At 59.2% G+C, this 24,373-nt stretch overlaps 1 protein-coding gene across 3 annotated transcripts in view; it reads right to left on the reverse strand.

Annotated features, from left to right (window-relative positions):
• Nucleotides 1–506: 506 nt before the first annotated feature.
• The window catches only part of MPRIP (myosin phosphatase Rho interacting protein), a 126,425-nt gene continuing 102,558 nt past the window's right edge, over nucleotides 507–24,373 (reverse strand). The window contains exons 14-24 of one of the 3 annotated variants that reach the window (XM_081218113.1): nucleotides 21,469–22,027; nucleotides 19,792–19,908; nucleotides 13,482–17,210; nucleotides 10,345–10,492; nucleotides 9,562–9,679; nucleotides 8,282–8,441; nucleotides 7,294–7,413; nucleotides 6,608–6,694; nucleotides 5,944–6,106; nucleotides 4,820–4,905; nucleotides 507–1,189 (exon numbers count right to left, since the gene is read on the reverse strand). In XM_081218113.1, coding sequence (XP_081074239.1) covers nucleotides 1,118–1,189; nucleotides 4,820–4,905; nucleotides 5,944–6,106; nucleotides 6,608–6,694; nucleotides 7,294–7,413; nucleotides 8,282–8,441; nucleotides 9,562–9,679; nucleotides 10,345–10,492; nucleotides 13,482–17,210; nucleotides 19,792–19,908; nucleotides 21,469–22,027 — 5,359 coding nt within the window. In that variant the 3' untranslated portion in view covers nucleotides 507–1,117. Of the gene's footprint in view, nucleotides 1,190–4,272; nucleotides 4,334–4,819; nucleotides 4,906–5,943; nucleotides 6,107–6,607; nucleotides 6,695–7,293; nucleotides 7,414–8,281; nucleotides 8,442–9,561; nucleotides 9,680–10,344; nucleotides 10,493–13,481; nucleotides 17,211–19,791; nucleotides 19,909–21,468; nucleotides 22,028–24,373 lie in introns of all 3 variants that reach the window. The other 2 variants (XM_081218112.1, XM_081218111.1) reach the window with 2 other exon arrangements.

Here is a 24,373-nt window from a genome sequence, read left to right on the forward strand (position 1 = left end):
CAGATGCCATGAGGCCAGGAGGCCCTTCCCCCCAGCGCCCGGGCGTCTGGGCCGGCTCCCGCCTGGTGGGCTTTGTTCATGCTCCCCATCCTAACAGGATGAGGAGTTTTCATGGGACCATCATAGAAACCCCAATCTCAGACGTTTTCAAGAAGTGCTGTGGAATGTCTGGTAAAAAGCTGTTACTCAGACCACTAAGGAAGCAGAGCCGTCGGTCCAGGCCTGGCGCAGGCGCCCCCAGTGCCACACGGCCTGAGACCTCGGGTGAACTGAAGGAGACTTAGGAGCACGTCACGAATGGCCAAATCTCATCTGGTTCCAACATCTGCTCTAACCTTCTCAACTTAACACAGGGTGTCCTGTCAACCATATTCTCTGAGGGAAAAGTCTCTACATTATTTGTGATCACAGTCTGAAACCACAGGCTGCAGGTCAGCATCTACTGAGTATGAAAGGGTTCCTGGTGACCAAGAAAGAAGCGAGCGTAGGAAGGAATGAGAGGGGCCTGGTTTTGTGCAAGATTTAATAAAAAACAAACAAAAATAGGAATGGCTGCTTTCAACATTTTCCAGGTTGTGAAAGGTTTACCACGAGTATCTGGGGTGTGGTTCTAAGTGGCATTAGTGGAACAAATACAAAATGCTGTCCTCCTCTGAAGCCCAAAGGTGGTACATCCAAGGTTCTAGGCCACGCTCCCCGCCCCCCGGCAGGCTACCAGCCGTCAGCGCTGGGACCGCAGCACACGCCTCCACGCCTCGTGGCCGGTTTTCTCCCAGGGACCCGCCCGGGCCCTGACCCCACCGCGCACTGGGCGAGACAGAGCTAGCTTATCGCAGGCTGCTGGGCCTTAATACTGACATGAGCGCGGGGGTGACGGGGGAGAGCCGCATGCGCTTGGGCGCTCGGCCCCTCATCTGGGCTGGTCGTAGAAAACCACGGGGAAAAGCTTCGGTAAACACAACGGGGAGTGATGTGAGCACCCACAGACCGGTCTCTCATGCATCCATACCACAGTTACTGAGGACGGTAACAACGATAACGGTAACATAAATCGAAGGTACAGACGAAGGCGGTGGCCGCGGGCCAGGGAGGGTGCGTCTGAGCCGCATGGGAGCAGCTAGTCGCGCTCCAGGTCCCTGGACTCAAAGAGCTTCAGGCGATCTTGCACCGTCAGGCCTTCCTTCAGACTCTGGTGGAGAAACAGACAGGCCGTTAGCCGGCGGCCCTGCTTGGCACGGGCAGCAGTCCGGCGAGAGGCGCGCCTCGGGGCTCCCGGAGGGTTAGTGGGCGTGCTAGAAGGGCCACGACCCCCAAGGTGGTGGTGTTACTAAATGAGAAGAAGAAACAAGACCAATGCTGAGCTTAGGGCTCTCTCGACAAGCAGGGATCAGACCAATGGGGCCAGGAGAGGAGACCCTGCCGAGAACATGAAGGTACCCGCTATGTCCGCATCCACGTCTGGTCTCTCGCGGCCGCACGCTGGCAGCACCTGCTGCACCGATCACAAACCCTGCTGGACTCTCTCACTGCCCCTGGGATTTGGGAACGTGGCGGTGGGAACATGTCTGTTTACTGAGACCCTGAGAAGGGCAGCCCATCCGTGTTCACGGGGGACCTCGGCGAAGGTGGGGGACAGAGGATTTCCTGCTTTACTCTGGGAGGCTCTTCACAGAGGCTTAATTTCTGGATGAGAAAAGGAGCATCGCCTCAGAGCACGACTGGGAACGAAGGTGCCTCGCTGCCATCGGATCTGCATGGCAAGTCCAGGCTTCACTGAGGCTGTGGAACCGGGGCCAGCCCACAATCATTAGGTGAGACCGAGCCCAGCCTCCACCTCAGAGCAGACCCGCTTCCCCTGGGGCCCCAGCTTCACCCAGGACAGCTCTGCTTGCCTGTATTTTTAATTTAGATGCCACTGGTCAGAGGAAGAGGACAAATCCACGTTCCATGCTGACATCCATTAACGTACACAACTGCCTCACGTGCTCTTGGGAGTCTTTTCCCAAGTGTGCCTGCTTCAGGTCAGGGCTGCCATCTACACGGCCGCTGTCTACACAGCAGCCAGTCTCGTCCAGGGGCTGGGCCCCGTCACCCGCCACACTGCACTGCTCTAGCTGGGGACTTCCCCTTGGGTGGCAGCAAACCACCACCACTGAGTCCTGAGGGACAGGGGTTTTCCCTCCGTGCGCCATCACACACACTTGGTGATCATCCCTGCTGTGCAGCCGCTCAGCACAGCTGTGAGGGCAGAGCCTGAGCAGACCCCGTGCTGCCCCGCACACCCAGCATCTCCGTGACCCCACGCTCAAGACGACCAGGCGGGGGCCTCCGTGAGGACCCCGGGTAACGTCCTCTCTGGTCTCCATCCCAGAAAAGCCCAGCTGCTCTTAGGGAACGAGCTTTCTGACGTGATGGGGGCTGAGCCTTTCTATCCTTCTGAGGGAGGCAGGTACAGAGACAACACACGTGAAAGATAGACATCTGTATACATCAGACCCTGTATCAAAAAGCACCAGCGATAGGTTGTTTTTGGGCAAGTTAGTTCCCGTCTTCCGGTGGGAGGTGCGACGGTTTCCAAATACAGCCAGGAAAAAGGGCAGCACAGAGCTGTGCAAGTGTCTGTTGACAGCACGTTACAGGCACAGCATCACGGCTGGTGTCCCCAAGGATGGACCGTAAGGGCCCCAGCTCCTCCTTGGGCCAGCAGGGCTGTCCCTTCACACCGAGAGCATTGCTCTTACGTCGCACACTTGCCAAACTTGGACTCAAACAAACAGGACTGTGGGAAACCCTGCTCCTGGGCTTCTCCCCACACTCACCTGGGTCCCGGCCTTGCAGAGAGCCGCAGGCAGACCCTCGTGGTGTGCCTGGCCGTTTCCTCCCTCGTTCCCGGCCTCTGCTTTAGCAAGCTCCTGGCCAGCGCAGAAGCTGCCATCTACATGGCAGCACGTGTGCGCCAGCACATCTCATGGCCAAAGGCCCTTACTGACAGAGGTCTTTCCACTGGCCCTTTGTCCAGAGCCCAAAGTACTGTGCAGCTTTTGGGATCTTAGTTCCCCGACCAAGGATCGAACCCAGGCCCCAACAGTGAGAGCGCCAAGTCCTAACCACTGGACCACCAGGGGATTCCTTCAAAGCACTTTTATTTCCCTCCTCCAACACATGGTCCGCCTGACGGGGCGGGCTTGCTGGAGCAAGGCTTCCCTGGAAGAGCCCTAGCAGAAGTGTTTGTCAGTTACAGGCAAAAGGCCCAAAGCACTCACGGTGAACTTGCAGCAGCTACAGTTCAGCCTCAGACAGAAGTAAAATCATCAACAAGAAAACCATAAACCAAGAACACTAAACAGAATGTTTTTCATGTTTAAAGAAAAAAGCCCGAACTAAGTTTTGAATAGGTCTAAACCGTTTCTGGTGATAAGTGAGCCAGGACTGTAGGGAAATAAACATATTAAGTGCAAACTACGTGGATTTCCTTCCGTAAACTCTCCCTAAACCAAACCCCTCAGCCCGCAAGTGAGCCGGGCGGCACCTGCCAGCGTCCCGTTCTGAGCCCTTCCTGCTGCCCTCAACTTCCTTATCAGAGGATCAACGAGATCAGGTCAGACGAGCTGATGAACCCACTAGGGAATGAGTGACTGTGTGCCCCGGATGCCTGGGCCTCGTGGGAGTCGGGAGCGTCCAGGCAGGGTTGGGGTCAGACGGCCTGACGTTCCTGAGCCAGCGCTCAGCCCCTGCTTCCTGTCTTGGAGGCACACAGGGTCCTCAGGGCTGGCAAACGCTCAGCCCCAAGCGCTCGCAGTTATCTTGCTCTACTGAGTGGTTCCCGCAGCTGTGTGCACGAGGTATCAGCTCCCTGGCTTGCTGGGCTCGGGCCTCCTGGGCCTGTTAACAGGGCGGGGGGGCGTGGGGCGGCGGTACTTCAGCAGTGGGCGGCTCTGTCAAGTCTGCTTCCCGATGGAGGGCAGCGGTGCCCCCAGAAAATGTGAGCGCACAAACCATTCGACATGCATGTGACAGGGCCAAGACGCTGGCCCCACGGGCAGCCCACCAAGCTGGGGGGAACTCCCCTCTGTTAAGAGGTTACAGTGCAGTTAACTCCCCAGAACAGGTTAAGAAACTTCACGTGGATCGTGTATGTGCCGGCCGGAGCAGGAGGAATGAAAGTGACCGGAAAACAAGGAGCTCGCTATGGAGGTGTGAGCAGTGTGCATGCAGGTAGCACCCCCTCGAGGGCGGCGGGCGGGTGGGTGGTGGTGAGAGTGGTTTACCTACACGACAAGGGCCCGGGAAGCGGGTCGTTTCAGTTATCCCATGAGACCTGCTCAATTACGGACTGTCGGGGGAAAGAGCAGAAAACAAAAGACACACACACAATAAATCTGAAATGCAACATGCTGGTCACCCCCACCCTCCAACCCACCTTCCCAGAGAGGGGCACGCGGGGGCGGAGGGCACACGCTGAGGGCTGGCAGGTACACGCTGCGGGGGGAAGGGGCACGGGCAGCTTTGTCTCTCGAAGGCAGCCGGCGTCAGCATGAACTAGGGACGTGCACGGAGCAGTCCAGGTGGGGCAGGACTGACGCAGCAGGGCGCCAGTCTGAGGGGATTCACCCGAGCCCTGCTTGCTGTGGGCCTGGCCCTCCGCTGTCACTGGCAGGAGATGGTCCCACTGCTGGGCGAGGGACACACTCAGTGCGAAGCCCCTGGAACTGGCCCAGCAGGCTAAGCGCGTGGGGCCAGTGAGTTCTGGGACCCTGGGGACCCTCTGCTGCAGCCCTAGGTGGGCTCTACATACACAGGGGCTGGACCCCAGACTCACCTTGGACCTGATGCTTCTGAGCTGTCGGCTGACACAGGATCTGTCTTTCTTCAAGAAGTCAGGGTTGCTTTTAGACTTCATTATATCTGAGAAGACAAGCAGACCCAGTGCCTGTTTTGTAAACCCCCTGGGAACAGACTTGGGTTTGAAGGCTTCTAAGGCTTATCATCCTCACCCACACGTGACACGTTTCCTTCAACAACCCACAAGAATCCCAAACAAAGAACTGTAAAACACGAGACCCTTGGAACAGCTCCGGGCGCTGGGAGACCTGGAGGAGGCACGCAAGGCCCCGGGGCAGGCTCCTCTGGTGTGCCGGCCGCAGCACCCGCTGCCCCTGGGCTGCTGGGCACACCTGCCGCCCTCCTCCTCCTGAGAGCCCCGGGCTGCTCAGGGTTTTTAACTTTCCACACTTACAGCGCTCTCCCTCACTTGCTGAGAGCTGTGCAGTGACCTCACGGTTCAGCCCCCCACCGTGGAGGCAGAGCCAGCTCTGTGCTCCTGTGCGTTCAGAAGGGTCACAGGCTGCACGTGCTCACTCCTAACCCTAAATCTGCTGGCCGCCAGACTCCTCCTCGGAAGCAGCCAGTGTCACCAACCCGTTCCTGGTCTGATTTGAGCTTCGTTGCATATGGCCTGCCTGCCTTCGGGAAGACCTGTAACGTGCCCGCCCAGCAGCGATGCAAACTGGTGAGGAGGGAATCCTTGCCCGTCGAGAGGAAGCGGGTAGTGAGCCAGGGCATCTTCGGTAGGCAGCATCCCCCCATCCCCTCCTCCCATAGCTTTTTGCAGATTTTATGGTAAAACCCCAGGATCAAGAACCAGCGAGAGCTGCTTACAGAAGGAGTGAATTGTTCAGGAAAAATGGAAACACAGCCGGCTGTCACTGTAAACACACACCCCGAGGTATGACTGTCCCTCAGGGCAACGAGCACAGCATCAGAGGAGAAGGGCTTCCCAACCAGGAGGGCTCGAGAGCCGGGCGCCTGCCACCCGCCAGCTGTTCCCTACCAGGAAGTGAGTCTGACACAGAAAAGGACTCCTCTGCTTGAATCAAGCGCCAGCAGCTCCACGACTAAATCACGGTGAGTTACTGAGTCAGAATCCAGAGCTGGAGGACTCACCGTATCCAGACACGGGGGTGTTTTCCGGTGACTTTTCACCCAGTGCTTCGGTCGCGGCTTTCAGCTGCTCCTTCAGCCTGCTGATGTCACAGTCGGCTTTCGCCCTCACGATGCTGAGCTCTGTGTAGATGTCCTTGTACTTGTCACTAGCGTACTTCTTGTCCTGGGGGATAGAAGGGCAAAGAGCAGTTACAGCCAGGCTGGGTGGCCCGTCCTCCTGGGGCCAGAGCGCTTCGGGGGTGACTGGGGACGGGCCGGCAGCAGAGAAGGCAGGTCAACCCCCGCCTTCCAGAGGCAGAAACTGGACACAGGGTGAAACAGGCATGGCAGGGCCCCGGGCTATAGCCAGGCTGGCGCCGCCTTGAGCCCCAAGGACCTCCGTGTGGCTTCAGGCTGGAAAACCCCTGTGTCTTGGATCCCCTAAGTGACTTGGCCTCCAGGAGCGCCCGCAGCAGACTACAGTGTGCTTGGGTCTCGGGTCCCTGCCCCAGCATGTGGCGGGCACGGGGACGGCCCCTTGTTCCTGCCGCGCCCGCCTGCAGACTGCCATTCTTCTCGGGGAAGTGAAATCTACTTCAGAGCTGCTACATGTGACTCTGGACACGGGTGGCCCCGCCCCACCCGGAGCCCATCCCCTAGGTCCACAGGTGGGGACATGCGTTACCCGCAGCGCTGTCTGTAGCTCATCCTTGAGGGAGCTGATCTCCTGTTTCAGGTACTGAATTTCTGATTCCTTGACCCGCAATAAGACCTAGAAAGAGAGAGAAATTGGAGACTCACATTCAGGAGCAGAGGGCCTGCCAGGGCCTCGAAAGCGAAGGCTGAGCCACACGGAGGACTCGCCTCCACACGCCGGTGGGCAGGCGGCTTTCTCCCTGTCCTTGTCAGGAGGAAATGGCCGTGACCCCTCCTGACCCGAGAGCCTCATCCTCAGCCCGGGAGCTCCTGGCACAGAGCCCAGGAAGGGGTCCTGCAGAGACCTCAGGTCAGCCTCTCCCATCATTTAGGAAGAGATGCTTTCATGAAATTTTAATTGAATGGGGAAAAATCTAAGTGCTTTCATAAAAGAACACGTTATACATAAGAAGCAATCATTCTGACTTAAAATGAATCTTCTAGTTGGTCAGTGTTTGTGACGTGGTAGAACAGAGGGGCGGAGGGCAGGTGAGTGAGGATGGGTTAAAGGTCCCTGCGGCCTCGTGAGGGGTCCCACGCTGCCTGGCAGCTAATTCTTCTCTTTTGCATCCTGGCATGACTCAGGTCTTTCCAGGTTCTCCCCCTCTTGCTGTCCATAAGCTAGGGGCTTGTATGGTGTGAGCTGGTAAAGAGGGACCTGGCTCTGAGCCGTACCTCTAACTCATAGGCGTCCTTGCCCTGCGTGAGAGGTGAACCAGCAGCCTCACCACCGGCGTCCCCGGTCAGCAGCGTCCGTAGCCGTGAGATTTCAGCAGCCAGGCGGTTGTTCAGCTCCTGGGGGACAGCAACACAGCCAAACAGGGTGCTCTACAGAGCCGTTTGGCCGTGGACACAGGGCGCGGCCAGGGTAGCATGCAGCACGGGAGGCCTGCAGCGGTGCCTGTGCACGGTGGCATCTCAGGGTCAGTGTGGACACCCTTGCCAAAGCCATTTACACGGCCTAATGCGTTTGTGGAACTGCAGCTGCAGGATCCATGCTCCTCAGCCCCTTTCTGTCACTGTGACTAGTGTTAATCAGTTCCAGGGTTTGTGCCCCTGAGTTTCTGCAGGATCAGGACCTCCTGCCACCCTCACCACTCGCTTTCTGTACCTTCTTTCCAGCTAGCAGGTGGTCGTCTTAGGCCACCGCAGTGACCAAGCAGGACCAGTCCTGCTGGAGTATCCCCCCCCCATATGGGCAGCTGTGGGCCCACAGAGGCCTCGAGCCTGGGCCAGGCCAATGGGGCTGTCTCTTCAGTGCCGGGGGAGGACGAGGGGTCTTGTACCCACAGAGAAGCTTTTTTCAAACTAGACCTACCTTGAGGTGTTCCATTAGCCAGGATTTTAAATGTACCCCAGTTTTCTAAGGAGCAGGCACATTTTAAGAGAATAATCTGACAGAATCAAATGTGAGCAGTGTATGGTCTTGACTGGGAGGTTTAAACACAGTCCCAGCCGTGGGGACGGGAGACGTGGACCCGTGCTGCCCAGCAACAACGGAGGAAGAACAGAACAGACATCTCGGAGCCTCCAGACCCCAAGGCCAGCAGCCGGCTGTGGAGCAGGAGGGCTCAGCTCCAGCAGCTGCAGGGAGCTCCTGTCCACACCCCAGTGACCTCAGACGTCAGGAGATGCCTGCACATGGGGCCCCAGTGCGGCGCACCTGGTTGTGGGCGTTGAGCTCCTGGTTCTCGCGCTGGCACTGCCGCAGGGCCTGCCGCTCGGCCTCCAGCGCCTGGGCCAGGTGGGCGTTCTCCAGGCACTTCTGCGAGTACTGCTCGGAGAGGACCTCCAGCTCGCGCTGCACAGACTGCAGCTCCTCCCTGGGGAGAGGGCACTGCTCACTCCTCTGCCCTCGCCCCGGGGCCCAGGCCTCTAAGAAGCTCAGAGTCCCCTTCGTGAAGCCTCAAGGACGCCGAGACCCACACAGCAGAGTGACCGCGAGCAGAGCCCTGCACCTTGTGGTCTCGAGTGGCCATGCAGCTCGGCGGCTCCGTCCCTGTGCTCTTACCAGCAGTCGAACAGCCCCCACGGGCGGAACTCCTCTCCCAGGGTCAGGAGAGGCCTCACCCATGCACCCCAAAACACGCTGTGTCAGAGAGAGATCAGACCTGGGACCATTTCTAGCACTGTGCCAACTCGATCCACGTTCAGAAAACCAAAGCCTCGTGATGTCGTTCTCGGCCACCCTGGACTTGAGAAGGGCTGGTACTGTGGAACCGACACCCCCTCCAGCTGAGGTGAGCTGCTCCCGGCCTCCTGCCTACCCACCTGCGCCCTGACTGCACTGCACGGGAGCCTGGGAGAGGGGAGAAACCCTGACTCTGTGCGTTGCGGAGTCCCATGAAGGCTGGCTCTGCATGGCCCCCGCAGCAGCCAGTCGAGGGGCTCCGAGTGGTGTGAGTTCCACTGAGGGCAAAACTGAAGAGTGGCCGTACTGGTGAACGCTCCCCATTCCCTTGCCTCTGCAAGGAGAACTGGCGCACGCACTTCTTAAAATGTAGGGGTCGGAGCCACTTCTGCCATGCACAGCCACAGAGCATCTGTGTCATGCACTACACTGCGTCCCCTCCCCACGAACTCCTGAAGCAGCAGCAGCTGATGGACAGAAGGAATCTGGGGTAGCCTCTGAGGTCGGCCCTGAAGATCCGACAGTACTGATAAAATCTCCTCTGCCCCATCTTATTCTTTACGTTGTAGTAACTGGTTCCTGTTTAACTCAGTAACAGGAGCCCACTTGGGCCACGAGAGCAGTGGCTTGCTGACCCCAGGACGGTGCTGGGCCCCTCAGGAAGGAGGCTCTGAGCAGCCTCAGTGCCCACAGGCCTCCACCTGCACCATCCTGAGGACCCGAGTCTCTGCGGCTCTTACGGGGAAGGTGCTGCCCTGCCCCTGAAGGACCTCCCTCCGGCCCGGCCGCAAGGGCCACCTCCACTGACTCACAGGTACTGCCGCTGCAGGGCATCGATGTCCGCGTTGACGCTGCTGATCTGGGACCGCTGGCTCTTCTCCAGCTCCCGCTCCATCTCCTCGCGGTGGGCATTCTTCATGGCTTCGATGGCTGTGGACAGGACGTGGCCCTCAGCACCCACGGGCTTGGGAGGTGAGACCGACAGGAAGGTGGGACGTCCCCCCACTGCTAACACCAGCCCACTGGCAGTTGGGCCGGGAGGATTCCCGGGGAACTCCCCCACGAAAGGGATGCAGGTGTGTTTTTTTCTTGATGTTAACAGAAAACCAAACTGGTTCAATAAATGTCAATGTTAAATCCAAGTATGAGTTTGTAGAACAAGCAGGCTTTCAGGCTGGGCCTGTTTTCTTAGTGCCAAAATCAAAAGCACCGCAGGATAGTTACATGAACAGAGGGGACACAGGCCAACGGCCCAGAGCTCAGTCCGGATGCTCTGGGCTCTGACGGACCGAGGGCCATGGGCAGAGGTGTCCACTGCCAGAGAAGTGCCAGCAGACGGGCCGATGAGACCAGGGCAGCCCCTCATGAGCACCAGGTGTGCCGGCGGCCACGGAAAGCAGGAGTGCTGGCGCGGGGCTCCGAGCTCTCAAAGGGCTCCTCAAAACAGCCTTTCCCCCAAGAGAATTGTCAAAGAATTCTCGTGCGTAACGAGGCTTCAATCTCAGCCGAAAGGCGGCGAGGCCAGTCGCTGCTCAGGGCTGTGCGTTCAGCTCAGGGAGACCCCGCTGCCCGTCCCCGGGGTTAGCGGCTCCCACCTGAGATGGTGGCCGCGGTCTCCTCAGCTAGGAGGCGGTCTTTCTCTTCCCGCAGTTTCTCCAGTTCCCGCTGGTGCTGCCTCTGCAGGTCTTCGATCTTCTTCTGGTGTGTTTCTTCCATGGCTGCAAACCCTCGCTCGCATGTGGCCTGCAAGGTGCACAAGAGGCTTTACTGACTTTTCTTCTATTTACCGAACAGACCTCAGCCCTGCCCTCCAGGCTCCTGGCACAGAGGAGGTGCTCTCTCTCGAGCTGAGCCCCGTGCCAGCTGTCTGGAGACTCACTCTGCTCCTGCGTGTTTTATGCTCCCAGAGCATTTAGAAAAGGGTGCCAGATTTCTGTGGTTGTTGTGCATCCCATTTCTCTGTAGAAAGAGTTGGTATCGCGGGCAGGAAAAGGCCACGGTGGAATTTAAAACAGCCAATCCTGGACCTTTATGGACCGACAGGAGTGGGGAGGACAGAGTGAACGGGCAGAGGCTGGCCGCGCCTGGTCTGAGTTTCACAGCCAGACGCGCTCAGCACCGCCACACACTGGGCATCAAGCACAGTCATGAAGTCATGTCTTTGTCAGCTGCACGGAGCCAAGGCCATCCTGTGAGTGACGGGTAGCGGATAGCCCAGTGCACGGAGCCAGGGGGCCCAGCCCTGCTGGCCGCCCTCACCGGGTCACTGAACCTCTCAGGTGTCCACTGAGGAAGTTAGGCTAGGGTGTACGACTTTTCCTTTGGAAGGAGTACAAAGAGGGGGCATTAATTAACGAGTGCCTCTGCTAACTGTACCGAGACCCACGACGGAAGAGCTGCTCTCCAAACCTGTCCGTGCCTCACTGCAGCCTGGCTTGGTGTTTGACCTAGACATGGGTGTGGGGAAGGACACAGGCATGACCTAAGAAGGGCTCAGACCACCCCACACCCCCTCACTGTGTAGTAACCCAGGCCTGGCTTATCAGTTGGTCTCGTCGATGGGGTGGGTATGATGGGTGGTCTGTGTAGCTGTTCTGTGCGTGGAGGCACATTTCTTGTCTAAATCCCTTGCAAGATCTGTTTCAAAGTAGGAATCGCGCCTTTCACTGATCCTTAAAAACTGGAAGAATGTGGCCATGTTAATTCCAAATCCAGGTATGGGTGGGATCCCCCTCCCAATCCTGTACTTGCACGTGGATCAAGAAAGGGTACCAAGAAATCCAGCCTCCATGTGCGGGCACCTCTCTCAGCCCCCATGGTGACTGAGAGGCCCTTCTGAGACTCTCCAGTCAGTATTTTTCAAACTCACGGTCAAAGTCTGGACTTCCCTGCGACAGATTTGCTTCACTGGGGAAGTGGTCTTAAGTGCTGTTCGCCACTCACTGGGCGTTTCTTCTCGCAGGGGCTTCACCTGGAAGCTGCTGTCTCCTCTCACTGCCCTCACACCCCGGGACACTGGAGGGTCCTAGTGCTGCCCTCTCGCACGCTGTGGTTCAACGTGGACTCTTGGGTAACACAGCTGCGAGGCCTTAGTTTGATTTGAGGGCTTTAGAATAAAGATAAGGATCAAAATTCTTCCTACAGAAACACTAAGGTGTCTTTAAAGACTGGCTGCTTCCTTGGAGAGTATATGTGTTTAAAAAACAATCTAATTTTTTTTTTTTTTTTTTTTTTTTTTGCGGTAGGCGGGCCTCTCACTGTTGTGGCCTCTCCCCTTGCAGAGCACAGGCTCCGGATGCGCAGGCTCAGCAGCCATGGCTCACGGGCCTAGCCGCTCTGCGGCATGTGGGATCTTCCCAGACCGGGGCACGAACCTGTGTCCCCTGCATCGGCAGGCGGACTCTCAACCACTGCGCCACCAGGGAAGCCCAACAATCTAATTTTTAAGCCAGTAATCCCTGGGATCAATCAAAGTTCCTCGGCAACCACTGTGCAGAGTCGTGAGAAAAAGCACCAGCCTTCAGCTATCAGAAGAGGGGCCCTCAGGCCAAGACCACAATCTTCCTGACCTGGGCAAAAATCTGCACAAGTAACAGCTGTCAGCCGGGCCCCAAGAGAGCGGTTTGGTTGTAATTTCTGCGTGTCTCACAGGGCCCAACAAGAATAGGCACAGGACAGAGGACGCCGCCCACAGCAGGCAGCATCCAAGCCCAGTCTGCATCACCGCTGGGGCAGAGCCTGCCCCCAGTGTCAGCCCAGGGCTTTCCTCCCTCCCGGGTTCGTGCCGATGGGCATGAGAGCCAGTCTGGGCCTTGTCTAAGTTTCCTGCTGCGCAGATGCGCTGGGTGTTGTGGGAAACGGCCGGGAAGTTACTTTCAACGCAGCACTGGTATGCACTGGCTGCACAGGGACTGTGTGGCACTTTCCAGCAGCCCTTGAAGCTTCCTTGGGATCCAGAATGGCCTTCAAAAGGTTTGGACTGACTTGGGAAAAAAGCAGTGGAAATGGCCTGGCAGGCACTAACGGCCCGCCTGCTTGTCGCAGCAGCGCCGGGCCGCCCTCAGTACTGGACGCAGTGCCGGCTCACAGCTGGAGGACGGGGCTGGGGATGGAGGGCACAGGAGGAGCCTGGCGTCTACTGGATGCAGCTCAAGGGGTGGCAACAAGCCCGAGAGGACGAGGCCCAGAGCCCAGGCTGCCCTGACGGCTCCACACAACCCAACCAACGCCCCAGGGTCCGAAACGTCACCTTGATGGGCCAGGGCCTGGGAATCCTGTCTACCAAGGTGGGTGTGAAATGGGGTGTGGGTGTGGTGGGAAGGTCACTTCTCAAAACCCCTGGAGCAAATAAGGCTGTGCTCCCTGTAAGAGCAGCCGTTCCCACGCAGGGTTCCCACCAGACGTCTGTCCCCACAGAACTGGGGCGGGGAGTGGCCCTCAACACCCCACTGCAAACGTTCTAGCCTTTGCGAAGCCCAACTCTGCTCTCCTGGGACAGCAGGAAGGAGAGGACCCTCCCCAGATCCAGGTCTGCACAGCCTGGAGGCGGGGGCAGTGGGGAGCTTCCCCACCACCCTGCCTCGCCAGACCCTGCTGGGACACCACTGCAGCCAGTGGGAGGGCAAGCGGGGAACAGCCCATCAGCTCCTTCTGCTGTCCGGTGACTTGGAGCCAAGAACCGTGTCCCAGCTCCGCCTGCACTGGACGCCCCCCGACCGCTCTGCTTCAAAACCTTGAGGCTCTCAAAGTCCCTCTGGCGCTCTTCCCGCAGTAAGGCCGCGCCACCCGCCAGGTCCTTGTGCTCCAGCGCTTCCCGCAGGACGTCCACCTGGGCCTCCAACTCCTGGATGCGCCCCTTCAGCCCTGTCACGGAGTCGGCCTCCCCCTCAGCTGGCCAGCTGGAGGACGGGGATCCACGGGCTGGTGGGGTGGCAGGGGGCCGCCCCTGGTAGTGGTGCAGGGTCTCCTGCAGGCACCGCAGCATCTGAGAGTAGTGCTCCTGCAGGGCCCGCAGCTCCTCCTCATGGATGGCCTGCAGCTCCCTGATCTTGAGCTGGAACTTGTCCTCCAGGGTCTGCACCTGGTCCGCAGGTGGCCTCTCCAGGTCATGCCTGTCCCCGGCCAAGGCATCCAGCTGGCTCAGGACCCTGCCGCGCGCAGCCTGTGGCGCACCCTCCGCCCGGCTCGGCCGCTCCCCTGTGTAGCCAACCTTCCACTCCTCAAACCACCCTCGTGGGGCAGCCAGGCTCTCGCTGCGCTCACTCTGCCCCTCTTCCAGACGCCTCTGCTGCTGGCCCAGCTGGGCGACCTTGGTCTTGAGCTCCGCGTTCTCCCGTTCAACGATGGCGATCAGCTCCAGGTACTCGCTCTTCTGCTTGCGGAGAAGCCCCTCGTACTCCTCCCTCAGGGCCCCCACGGCGTGCTCGTGCTCCTGACAGGAGGCCCCCCCGCCCGACCAGGACTCCCTGTAGCCCCGGAGCTCCTTTTCATACTCCAGCCGGATCCTGCAGGCTGTGTAACACACCTGAGCCTGAATAATCGCATCTTGAACTAATAAGGAAGAGTACTGGCCGAGGCCTCCTAGACAAGCGCTACGGGAGAGATGCCGGGATGCCTGGAGAAGCTTCTGACAGTCTCGCACCGCCTCCACAGAGAGAAGTGAGGTTAAAGTGGCGGAGATCTCTCCCAAGAGACTGGCCTTATCTTTAAGCTGCAGGGCGAGCTCTTCCTGAATAGCAACCAAGGCCCCAGAGCTCTGGCTGGACAAGGGACAGAGAGCCTGCGAGCCAGCTGGGTCCTGATGACTCGGTGCTTCTTCCGGCGGGCTCCCAGTCCAGGACACCTGGACACCATCTCCGGCACCTGCTGGAAGCTGGAGGGTTTCCGAGACCTGCAGCATCACTCTCTCGAAGTCGGGTGTCTGGTAGGCCCCTAGGATCTCCCCGAGCATGCGCTTGTGCTGCTGCAGGGCTGCCTGTGTCCCCTGGAGGGTCTCCTGGATGCTCTGCAGCCTGCGGTGGAGGGACCCCCTCACCGAATGCACGGCAAGGCTGAGCTCCGCCCTGACCCATGTGGCGTCAGCCAGGGCAGGGGCCGGGGCTGGCGGGGCACTCGGCCGCCCACCTCCACAGGCACTGGCTGCCTCTCCGCCCAGCGTCTCCAGGTGCCGGCTCAGGGACTCGACCTGGCTCCAGAATTCTCCATCCACCAGCACCTTCTTGGCCCAGGCATCCACTGGGGCCCCAGGACAGGCCACAGCACTTTCGGACTCCAGCGGCCACTTTCCGGACTGAGAGATCTCTAGGAGCACGTGCGAGATGTCTGAGGTTGTGTTTTTCAGTGAGTCTGCTATCTGGTCTATCAGCGTGGCTTCCAGAGCTATCTGATCAGAAAGGAGCTGGAGCTGCTCCTGGTCGCTCAGCTCCGGCAGGTGTGGTGGCTGCCGTGAGGTCCCTTTCTCTTCCTCCAAGAAACCCGCCTCCCCTGTGGGGGCCGGCTGGTGACACAGGGCCTGGATGGCGCCGACCAGCAAGCTCTCCACGCTGGCCAGGAGCCCCGCCCCTGCGTCACCCGGCAGAGACCGCAGCTGTTCTCGGCAGCTTTCCAGGCAAGCCAGGGCCTGGCTGTTTTTCACCTGGAAGTCACCGAGCTCCTCGACGTGGTTCTCAACCACCTCCGCCCTCGCCTGTCTCTCCTGCTCCAGCTGGGAGGCCAGCGCGGCGACCTGGAGCAGGCTGGCACGGAGCTGCTCGCGCAGCCGCGCCTCGGTGCCAGCCCACTGCTGGTGCAGAGCGAGCAGGGCCTCCTGGCTCTGGCCCTGCTGGCTCTCCAGCTTCACCGTCACATCTTTGAGCTTCTCCTCGGTGACGTAGAGCTTGGTCTCCAGGGAGTGGATGATGGACAGGTAGGTTTCTGAGTCGCTGGTCGCTGGGAGTGAGCTGGGGGTGGCCTCCGACGACATGCTTTCCTCCGAGGGCGAGTGGTCCTGACTGGTGTCAGAGGACGTGCTGCTGGTCCAGGTCCTCTCAGACCCGTCAGGGTGGGTGTACTTTTGGCACTGGATTGTGGAGAACCGGATTCTTTGCCTCTTAAGGCCGGGTGCTCCCTGGTCGGGTTTTGAGGTGCTCTGCAGGTGCCCCTCCCTGTCGGACACTTCCGATCTTGGGGGCACTGGGCTCTTTTCTCTCCTGGGGCTGCTGTCCCTGTGCTCCTCCCCCAGGGCAGCCCGGAGCGGTGGGCCCGAACGTGCGACGCCGTCCTCCTCCTCGGCTTCTTCCAAGGAGCTCCGTGGCTCCTCGGCGTCCTCTGAGGACTCCTTGGCAAACTGCCTTTCGGTCTCTTCCTTTGCCTGGAGCTTCACTTCTGTTTCCTCTAAGCTGCTCCCCAAGGCAGTCATCTTAACCAGCACATCCTGGAGATCTCGCTCTTTCCGTGCCAGTGCCTTCTCGTGCGCATCCTGGATGCGCCTCAGCTCCTCCTCCTTCTCCCGGAGCCGCGTGTGCGCGCCCTGAAGCTGGCTGGCCACCCTCCTGTAGGAGTGCTCCAGGCTTTGATAGTCAGCCTCCCTCCCCTGCAGCTTCTCCTGAAGCGCAGCCACGTCCTCGTCGGACAAGGCGACGCGGCCCATCAGCTCTTGGAAGCGCTGCCGGATCAGGTCCCGCTCGTCTCGGAGGCTCTGGACATGCTCGGCCAGCTTCTGGATGCTGGCCTCCTTCATCTCCAGCTGCTCCTCCAGCCGGTGCACCACCTCGCTGCCCTCAGACTTGGCGCTCAGCTTCTCCTTCTGCAGGACCTCCATCTGCTGCTCGTGGTCCTGGAGCCGGTCCTCGAAGGCGCTGGCCCTGTCCTCCGCCTCCTTCAGGCTCTGCAGAAGCTCCCGCTTCTCCCGCTCACAGCTCCCCAGCAGCAGCTCGTAGTTCCTCTGCAGCTTCTCCTCCATCAGCCTCTGGGCCCGCTCGCTGGCGCTGAGCTGCTGGCTGAGGTCGGCGATGCGCTCCTGCAGCCTCTGCACCTCCTTCTGCCGGTCCCGCTGCAGCGCCTGCTGCCTCTCCAGGTCCCGCAGCTCCTGTGTCCTCCCCAGTAGCAGGGCCTCCGCGCTCTGGAGCTTCCGCTCACTGGCACGCAGCTGGGCGCTGAGTGCGGCTTCGCTGTGCTGCCGCTCCTCCAGCTGCTCGCGGACCTTGTCCTTCTCCAGCTTCAGCTCGCCCTGCAGCTTGGCCAGCGCCTGCTCCTTGATGGTGAGCTCAGCGGCGGCGTTGCCGAGCCGCGCCTGGAGGCTCCGGACCTCGGCCTCGTGGTGCCGGATCGCGTCCTTGGCCTCCCCGTAGCTGCGCTTCAGGGCCTGGATCTGCCGCGTGATGAGCTCCTGGCGCTGGCACTGGGCCTCCAGCTCGCCGTGCAGATCCTGGTTGACTCTGTGGAGCCTCTGCCAGGCGCCGGACGGGGAGGCGGCCACTTCAGTCTTAAAAAAACCGATGGAATACGGGTTAGTAACCCTCGGCCTCCCAGTCCTGAGTGTCACACCTCTGGCCAGGGTCAACCACAGGAAGGCTCCGTGGTTTATCCTCTGCACAATTTTGTTTTCATTTAAAAAAAAGAAAAGCAACTAACAAATCGTCTCATTTTTTTTTTTTTTGGTAAGTAGCTGCTTCCAGGTAAACAGAAAACATGGACATTAACATCAAAACAGCTCTAACCGAATAGCTTCTAGGAGAAATAAACCAAACAAAACTGAATAATGGAGCACACTGAGAAGCAAAACGAAGACTGAGGGACAAGAGACTCCAGCAAGAGGGACGGGCAGGAGCAGAGCAAAGCACCCGTTTGTTTGTTTTGCAAAACAAAAGGCGCACAGCTCTAGACCACAAACCCCACCAAAGCGCAGGACCGGTGACGAGGCCACTTCCTTCTGGGACAGGGGAGAAGGAAGGGAGGCACCGCTGGCGGATGTCAGCGAGGTGACATCCGAAACATTTTCCTGGGGGAGGTGGAGCCCGTCCTCTACAGTAACAGGAAGAACTAATCTCTACCTGCAAGAAGACAAAACGAAGGGGAAAACGCAAACCGTGGAGTAAAATATGAGTTAACAAAACAGACAAACCTGTGTGGCATTCAAAATAAGAAAGTGAAGCATGCAGAAAATAAAACACAATTCAAACAAAACTCCCCAAACTAAAAGGCATGCAGAATAGACAGAACTAATTAACGCAGGAAAAAAAAACAAGAACGTGAAAGGAGTGAAAGGAGTGAGAACAGCTCAGCCTAAGAACTGGCCTGCCTGTGGCTCCCTCCAGGTGTGCTGGTGGGGAAGCCACAGATGTGACACTCAGTTACGGCAAGTTAGACACTCCGCGTCCACACCCTGCCAGCTCCTCCCGGCCATCAGCACAGAGCCCACCCCCAGCTGCTGATCCTTCTCACCCCTAACCCCAAAGCCCCTTGCTCATTCAGACTTTTGATTATAAGAATTTTCAAAGCACATAGGGAGGTTAAAAGTAAACTGTCCTTTGACCTGGCGGGGAGGTGTTAACATGTCAGCTGACGGACGGGCTTCAGTGCGGGTTCATGCAATCGTCCAGGTCAGACACGGGACAGGGTAGTAATGTTCAAACTCTGCTGCCAGGATCTTTACCACCTGGTGTGAAATAAGTGTGTGTAGGATGGCGGCCCAACCAGGGTTTAAAAAGATGCTTCCCAAACCTGCGGGGTCTGCAGAGATGACTCAGAAAGCCCCAGAGTGAGACATGCAGGAAAGAGGGGTGCCCCCCATCACCAGGTTCCGGTACCTCAGAGTCTGAACTGGGCATGGCGACAACTATGGCTGAAGGGCTAAGGAGGAAGGTCCAGGGGACACGGGGTGCCCAGGGCCATGGCCAACGCTGGGGGGGAAAGGAAGGCAGAAGAAACGTGCCACGAAAAGGACATGGAGAGAGGCAGGAGGGCAGACTCCGCCCAGAAGATCCACTCGGACCAAGGAAGCCAGTGTGCTGCCGTCTGGAAATGCTGATGCAAAAACTTATCACAGAGATTCTGGGTCCTTGAGAGTCGGAAGAGCCCTCAGGGACGAAGTCTAGGTCTACACAGGCAAGGAGGCTGATGCTGCAGGGGAGGGGGCACCGCGGGTTCTGGTCAGTGCCGGACCCTGACTTGAATGCTGTGCCTTCAGCCTTGGCCAAGAGCTCGAGTTCTCCGTCCCATCGCCCTGTCTTGCTTTCCCCCCGGCACCCATCTGTCAATCACCTCTCCCCACTGCACAATGGCTGAGGGGGCAGGAGAGTGTTGTTTTATACCCCAGAACTACAGCAGGGCCTGGAACGCTGCAGAAGAGTTGGCTCACACCGGCCTGCTCCATTCAGGTGACCTCCTGCCTGGCAGGATGCCTGTGGCATGCCCACTGCTGCCTGGGGGGGTGGCACTCTGGCACAGAGGCCTCTGCAGGAAGACGCTAGGTTTGGACTCTCAGCTCAGGACTCAGGCTGCTGCCCTCCCTCCCCTCCACACCACTGGGCAGGTTGGCTCAGGGCTGGGCAGCCATGTTTCCACCTCAAACTTCAGCCTAGGCAGAAAGAAATGGGGCCACTAGGCTAGTGGTAACAGTCCCAGGCTGCCCTGTAGGTGTGGTACAGACACGGTCAGGGGCAGGGAACCAGTTCTAGCTCTGCCATGGGCTTGGCCATAAGGAGGCATGTGGCTGTTACTCAGGTTCTTAAATTTGTAAAATGGGACTAATGCTGCCATTGTGAAAAAAGTTAGAAACAACAAGCAAACATGTGATATTGATAATAAATATATATTGGACTCTTTGGGAGCCAAAGACTACTATTGAAAACATCTAAAAAACCCTTCGACATAAAGGGCTCAGGCAGATCCTCCAGCTTGTTGTACGAGGAGGAGACCCAGGCAGCCCACTACCCAGGGAGCCCGCTCCAGTGGCACAGGAGTCCAGAGGCCTGGCGCTCGGTTTTGCACGTTCTAGCCTGCCTGGGTCCTGCACATTGAAGCCCGAGGGCACCTGGAGGGCCGTGGCAGTCCCTCAGCCCTACCTGCAGCACATAGCCCTCCCGGGCGCTCTGCTCCCGGCCCAGAGCCACCCTCAGCTGGTCCTGCAGCAGCCGGTTCTGCTCTAGAAGGTCTGAGGCCTCCTTCTGGCTCTGCTCCAACTGTTGGCAAAAAGACACACATTTTTAAGCAAAATGGCAGTAACAGGAGCAGCAGCACAGCACAGGCGCTCGGTGGTGTGCCCGATTCCAGCTGGGCTGGAGCTCAGTGGTGCCTCCGAGGGCCTTGCAGGCGGCCACACCTGGGTGGATGTGCTCGTCGGGTCTTCACCCAAGGTTCCAGCTCAAGCTGTGAATCGACCTGGGCACCCACATAAGCTCCACACCTGCTTGAGGATCCACCAGGTGTACACCCTACCAGGAAATGAGGACTTCGTGCCCCTGTCAGAGGGAAGACTGCCCACTGGGTCCTTTGGCCAGTGTGGCCAAGCACGCCCGTGCTGCCCCAGGGCAGGCCTCATGCCAGGCTCTACCTTGGCTTCTGGAGAAACCCTGTTTGACCAGTTGGATACAATGGATTTCATATAAAATTCTGTTTGTGAGAAGGGGTCCTCAAGAATTGAGCTGCTTCACACTCTTGCTGTCAATGGCTGTGAATCCAGCCGTCACCCATCTGCCCCTTTCCGGAACGTTACCTACGTGCCCTCAGCTGCTGGGCTGTGGCAAGCAGGGAGCTGGGTGTGCAGCAGACTGTGCTGACCGGCATGCGGACCTTGGTTTTCAGACCTTGCTGTCTGAAACAAACTCGGTCCAGTGTGTGGCCTGTTGACTTGCAGGCCCGTTTTCACTGTTTAGAGCAACGTGAGTTTGAACTGTTACTTTTCCACATCTTGCCTCTATTACGGTATTAATGGGCGTAGAAAATGGAAAAAAATCCAAGTGTTGATGCTAGTGATATGTCAGCCTCGTGAATCTAACCAAATAAGAAGAGGATGAGAAGTGAAGGCAGGCCAAAGTGGCCAATCTGTGATTTAGTTAGCCACTGAAGTCAAGTGCATACATGAATCGCATCCTTGAGGACTCCTGAAAGGCAGGTGTAACTCCACCTCCTTGGCCGTGGCACCTCCGTTCAGACTCACAAATCTACGGCCCAGCTTTTGCAGATTTGACTTTTGGGTGCTTCCTCATGAAGGGAAATGTCACGTTACAAGTGCAGGGACCGCTCACCCACCTCTGCATCTGGAGGAGGCTCATGCCAGGCTCACCAGCAGGCCCGTCCTGCCCCCCAATACCTAGAATCAGCCCCGCCTCCTGCTGCCTGCCCTGCACCCGTCAGGTCTCACTGAGGGTTGCAGGGCTGCCTAGTCCAAATGGAAAGCTAACTCTGTTCACGTGCCTCTTCTGCCCCAAGCCTCTAGTGCGTGGCAGAAGCAGGGCAGATGGGGCCCCACCTGGCCTGCAGCCCACCTGCCTCATCTCTCGCACCTCTGGCTCTCAGTGTCAGCGCCGCTCCTCTGGTCTCCAGAAGGGCCCGGTGCCCTCCCTGCCACCCCCCACCCCAGCATGCCTCAGGCCTGCACTGCACTCGGCGGGGAGGGGGGAGGGGGGGCTGTTGCGTGTCTGCCTGCCTGAGGGCCTGCAAGCCCCTGGGGCGGGTTAGGCACAGCGGGTGCGGGGAAGGTGGCTGCACGGAGCTACCCGCCTGTGCCGCCCGGCCATTACCTCCTTCTCCAGCACAGAGGTCAGCTCGGGAGTGGACAGTCGGTCGCTTCCATCCTCAGAGGAGGACAAGTGCAGGGGGGCGATGGGCACTTGCTTCTCCTCCCGGAGAGGGGTGGTCTCCACCTGATGCCACCGCTGCTCGATCTCCACGTGCACGTTCTGGGTCCTGAGGTCGGCGGTCGCGGGTGGCCCTGGGCCCCGGTCGACCTCCATGCGCAGGGCCAGGTCGTCGATGCTAGGCCCGTCGGCCGCGTCCACTGCCCCAAAGCGCTTGCGCCGTTCCTCCCGCCGCCGTGCACGCTCCCTCTCTAGCTCGCCGGGCTCCGCCTCGGGCCGTGGGGTGGCAGGCCCCGGGGCGCCGGCTCTCTCCTGGGCCAGGGCCTGCTGGATGGGGCGGAACTCGGCCCAGTCGAAGGTCTTGGAGCGGCCCTCCCGCCTGCGCTCACGGGCCCGGCTCCGCTTCTGCTCGGGGTCTGGCTCCCCGGGCTCCCCGTCCTGCTTCTCCCGCAGCCTCGTCTCCGAGGGGGAGCTGCTCCGATCTTTGCCCTGCGGCAGCGAGCTGAGGCGGGGGAGACAGCTGGTCAGGTGGGGCTCCCGGCGACAGGGCCCAGCTCCCTGCCGTCACCACATGCCTTTTTCTACGCGGCTGTGGCTCCCGCAAGGAATGGGGAGACTCTGCCTTCACCCACTGACACGTCTGTGGAGGGAACCCCAGTGGCACCGAGTGGTGACGGCAGAAAAGGAGCCGCAGACAACGGCCCAGAGGTTTCCCGCAGGATGATACTGGGGGGGGGGGGCGCAAGCCCCGTCAGGCTGCGCCGCGCACAGCCACACGCACACAAGGCCACGTGGGAGGTAGATCCCACGGCACGCGGGCACTGGGCCGGCGGTGACGGAACAAGCGAGACCAACAACCGCTTCCCTCGCTTCCCTCGAAAGGCTCATGGGTTTTAATAAGCAGGTAAGTAACACGGTCAGGTCTGTGTTTTAAAAAAAACCACTCTGGGTGGCTGGCGTGACAGACGGATCAGAGTGATGGCCCTGGGACCACCTGTGGGCCAGTGAGCTCGATGGCCCAGGTGGCGCCCACGAGCCGGCACCAGACAGGGGCTCACTGAACGGGACTTGAGAGGATTTGGCGGCCCACCCGGGGCAGAGGTGAGCAGGAAGCAGGACACTCGAGGGCACCTCCGCCTGCCCAGCAGCTGGATGCGCCTCCCCACACCTGTCCCACAGCAGAGGTCCCTGGGCAGGGTGCTGTAGGGCACTGGTCGTGGCCATCCAAGGCAGAGGTCTCCGGGCTCCAAGGACAAGAGCCTGCGACCCTGGCCTGAGCCAAGTGGCCTCTGGTCCCGCCCAAGCCCTCAGAACAGGGTGGGAAGCCCCCCAGCGCGGTGAGGGCTGGACCTTGGGGGCTCCAGGGAACACCTGTGTTTAAATGGTGGCCAAAGAGAAGGGAGCCTGCAGAAGAGGCATCCTCCCTGTCCCGGGTGGCGGCCCTGGGAGCTTCCAAGTCAAGACCACACGCTTGCCCACTGTTTCTCCAGAACGGACCTTTTCAACAACGCCACTGAACTGAGAGCTGGCCCAGGCCTCGGACTGCACAAGCCATTAGGATGACACAACAAGCTGGAGCCGCCACTATCCCCGGGAGAGGAAGCCCGTGCGACTCCCCACCAGACTTGGGGGGGCCGTGGCGTGCAGCTCAAACCCACACTCCTGATATCTGTAACTGTTTCCAATAACTTTCCCGGGACGTGGCCTTGTTGCACTAAAAAAATCCATCTTTTCCTCAAAGTATAAAAGCCCACATGAACAAACTGGGTGAGGCAAGCACCTCGGCTGTGAGGCAGCTGACCCTGGAGTACACTGCTCGTCAGGAGGACGCTGTCCCCATGGGCTGCGGCCCCAACACGGAGGGGAGGCGCCTCTCCCAAGCCATGTGTTGCCTGAGCGCGTCCTTCCTGCCCTTTCTGAGGCCAGAGCCACACACCTGCGACATCCCAAGGCTGACGAACCCCAGCCGGGCCCCGACCCACTGCACGCAGCCTCCTCGAAGTGCCCGGAAAGAGCTTTGGTCTCTGCTCCTGGTCTTAGAGACTCAGGAACAACCAAGTATTCTGTTCGTGCAATAAATGAAGGAATGAACAATCGAACAGACAACACAGGACGGAAGGACTAGAGAGAAGAGTCCTCCATTTAGGGTCCCTTCCTCCCTCCTTGTTCAAAGAGGTGCAGGTCACTAGGAAGGAGGCCAGGACTTGACCAAGGTGTGAGGCCTCCCTAGGCCAAGGAGTGCTCCGTGGGCACCAGGGTCGCCCCCTGGAGTGCAGCCTCCAACACAAGAGAGTCACTCAAGAAGCATTTAAACGACCGGACTGAAAACCGCAAGCAAGAGGCTCTCAGAACTGGCGAAGGCGCCAAAGCCATGAGGGTCAGGGCTGCAGAGTTCTCGACGTCACAGCACCAGCCATACACAGGGAGCTTCTCTGCTTTTTGTAAAATGAAAACTTCAGGTTTCTAACCATCAGGGCAGGAGGAGGAAGGCGTGGGGCGAATCATGAGGTTTATGAAGCATGGATGTTGACACGGGAACAGTTTCCCAACTTTGGCCTCCAGCACCAAGAGTTGCAAAGAGAGCTTTGTCACAGCTGCACAGAAATCCAACAGATTCAGGAGTGAGGCAGAAGGATCAAGAAAAGGCAACGCTAAGGTGGCCTGTGAATACGGCATCCGGAGCCGCCCTCACCCAGCCATGGCTCAGTGCCCGGGCCCTGGGGAGCTTCTCCCGCCGGCCAGGCCTGAGGGGAAAGGGTAACCTGAGGCAGAAAACCAAGGAGGCCAAGTGGAGAGTGAGTGGGCAGCGGACTGAAGGATGGGGGGAAGGCTGTGCTGGGCCCCCTCG

The sequence above is a fragment of the Mesoplodon bidens genome, assembly GCF_964165515.1.
Source record: "Mesoplodon bidens genome assembly, chromosome: 19".
Taxonomy (NCBI): Eukaryota; Metazoa; Chordata; class Mammalia; order Artiodactyla; family Ziphiidae; genus Mesoplodon; species Mesoplodon bidens.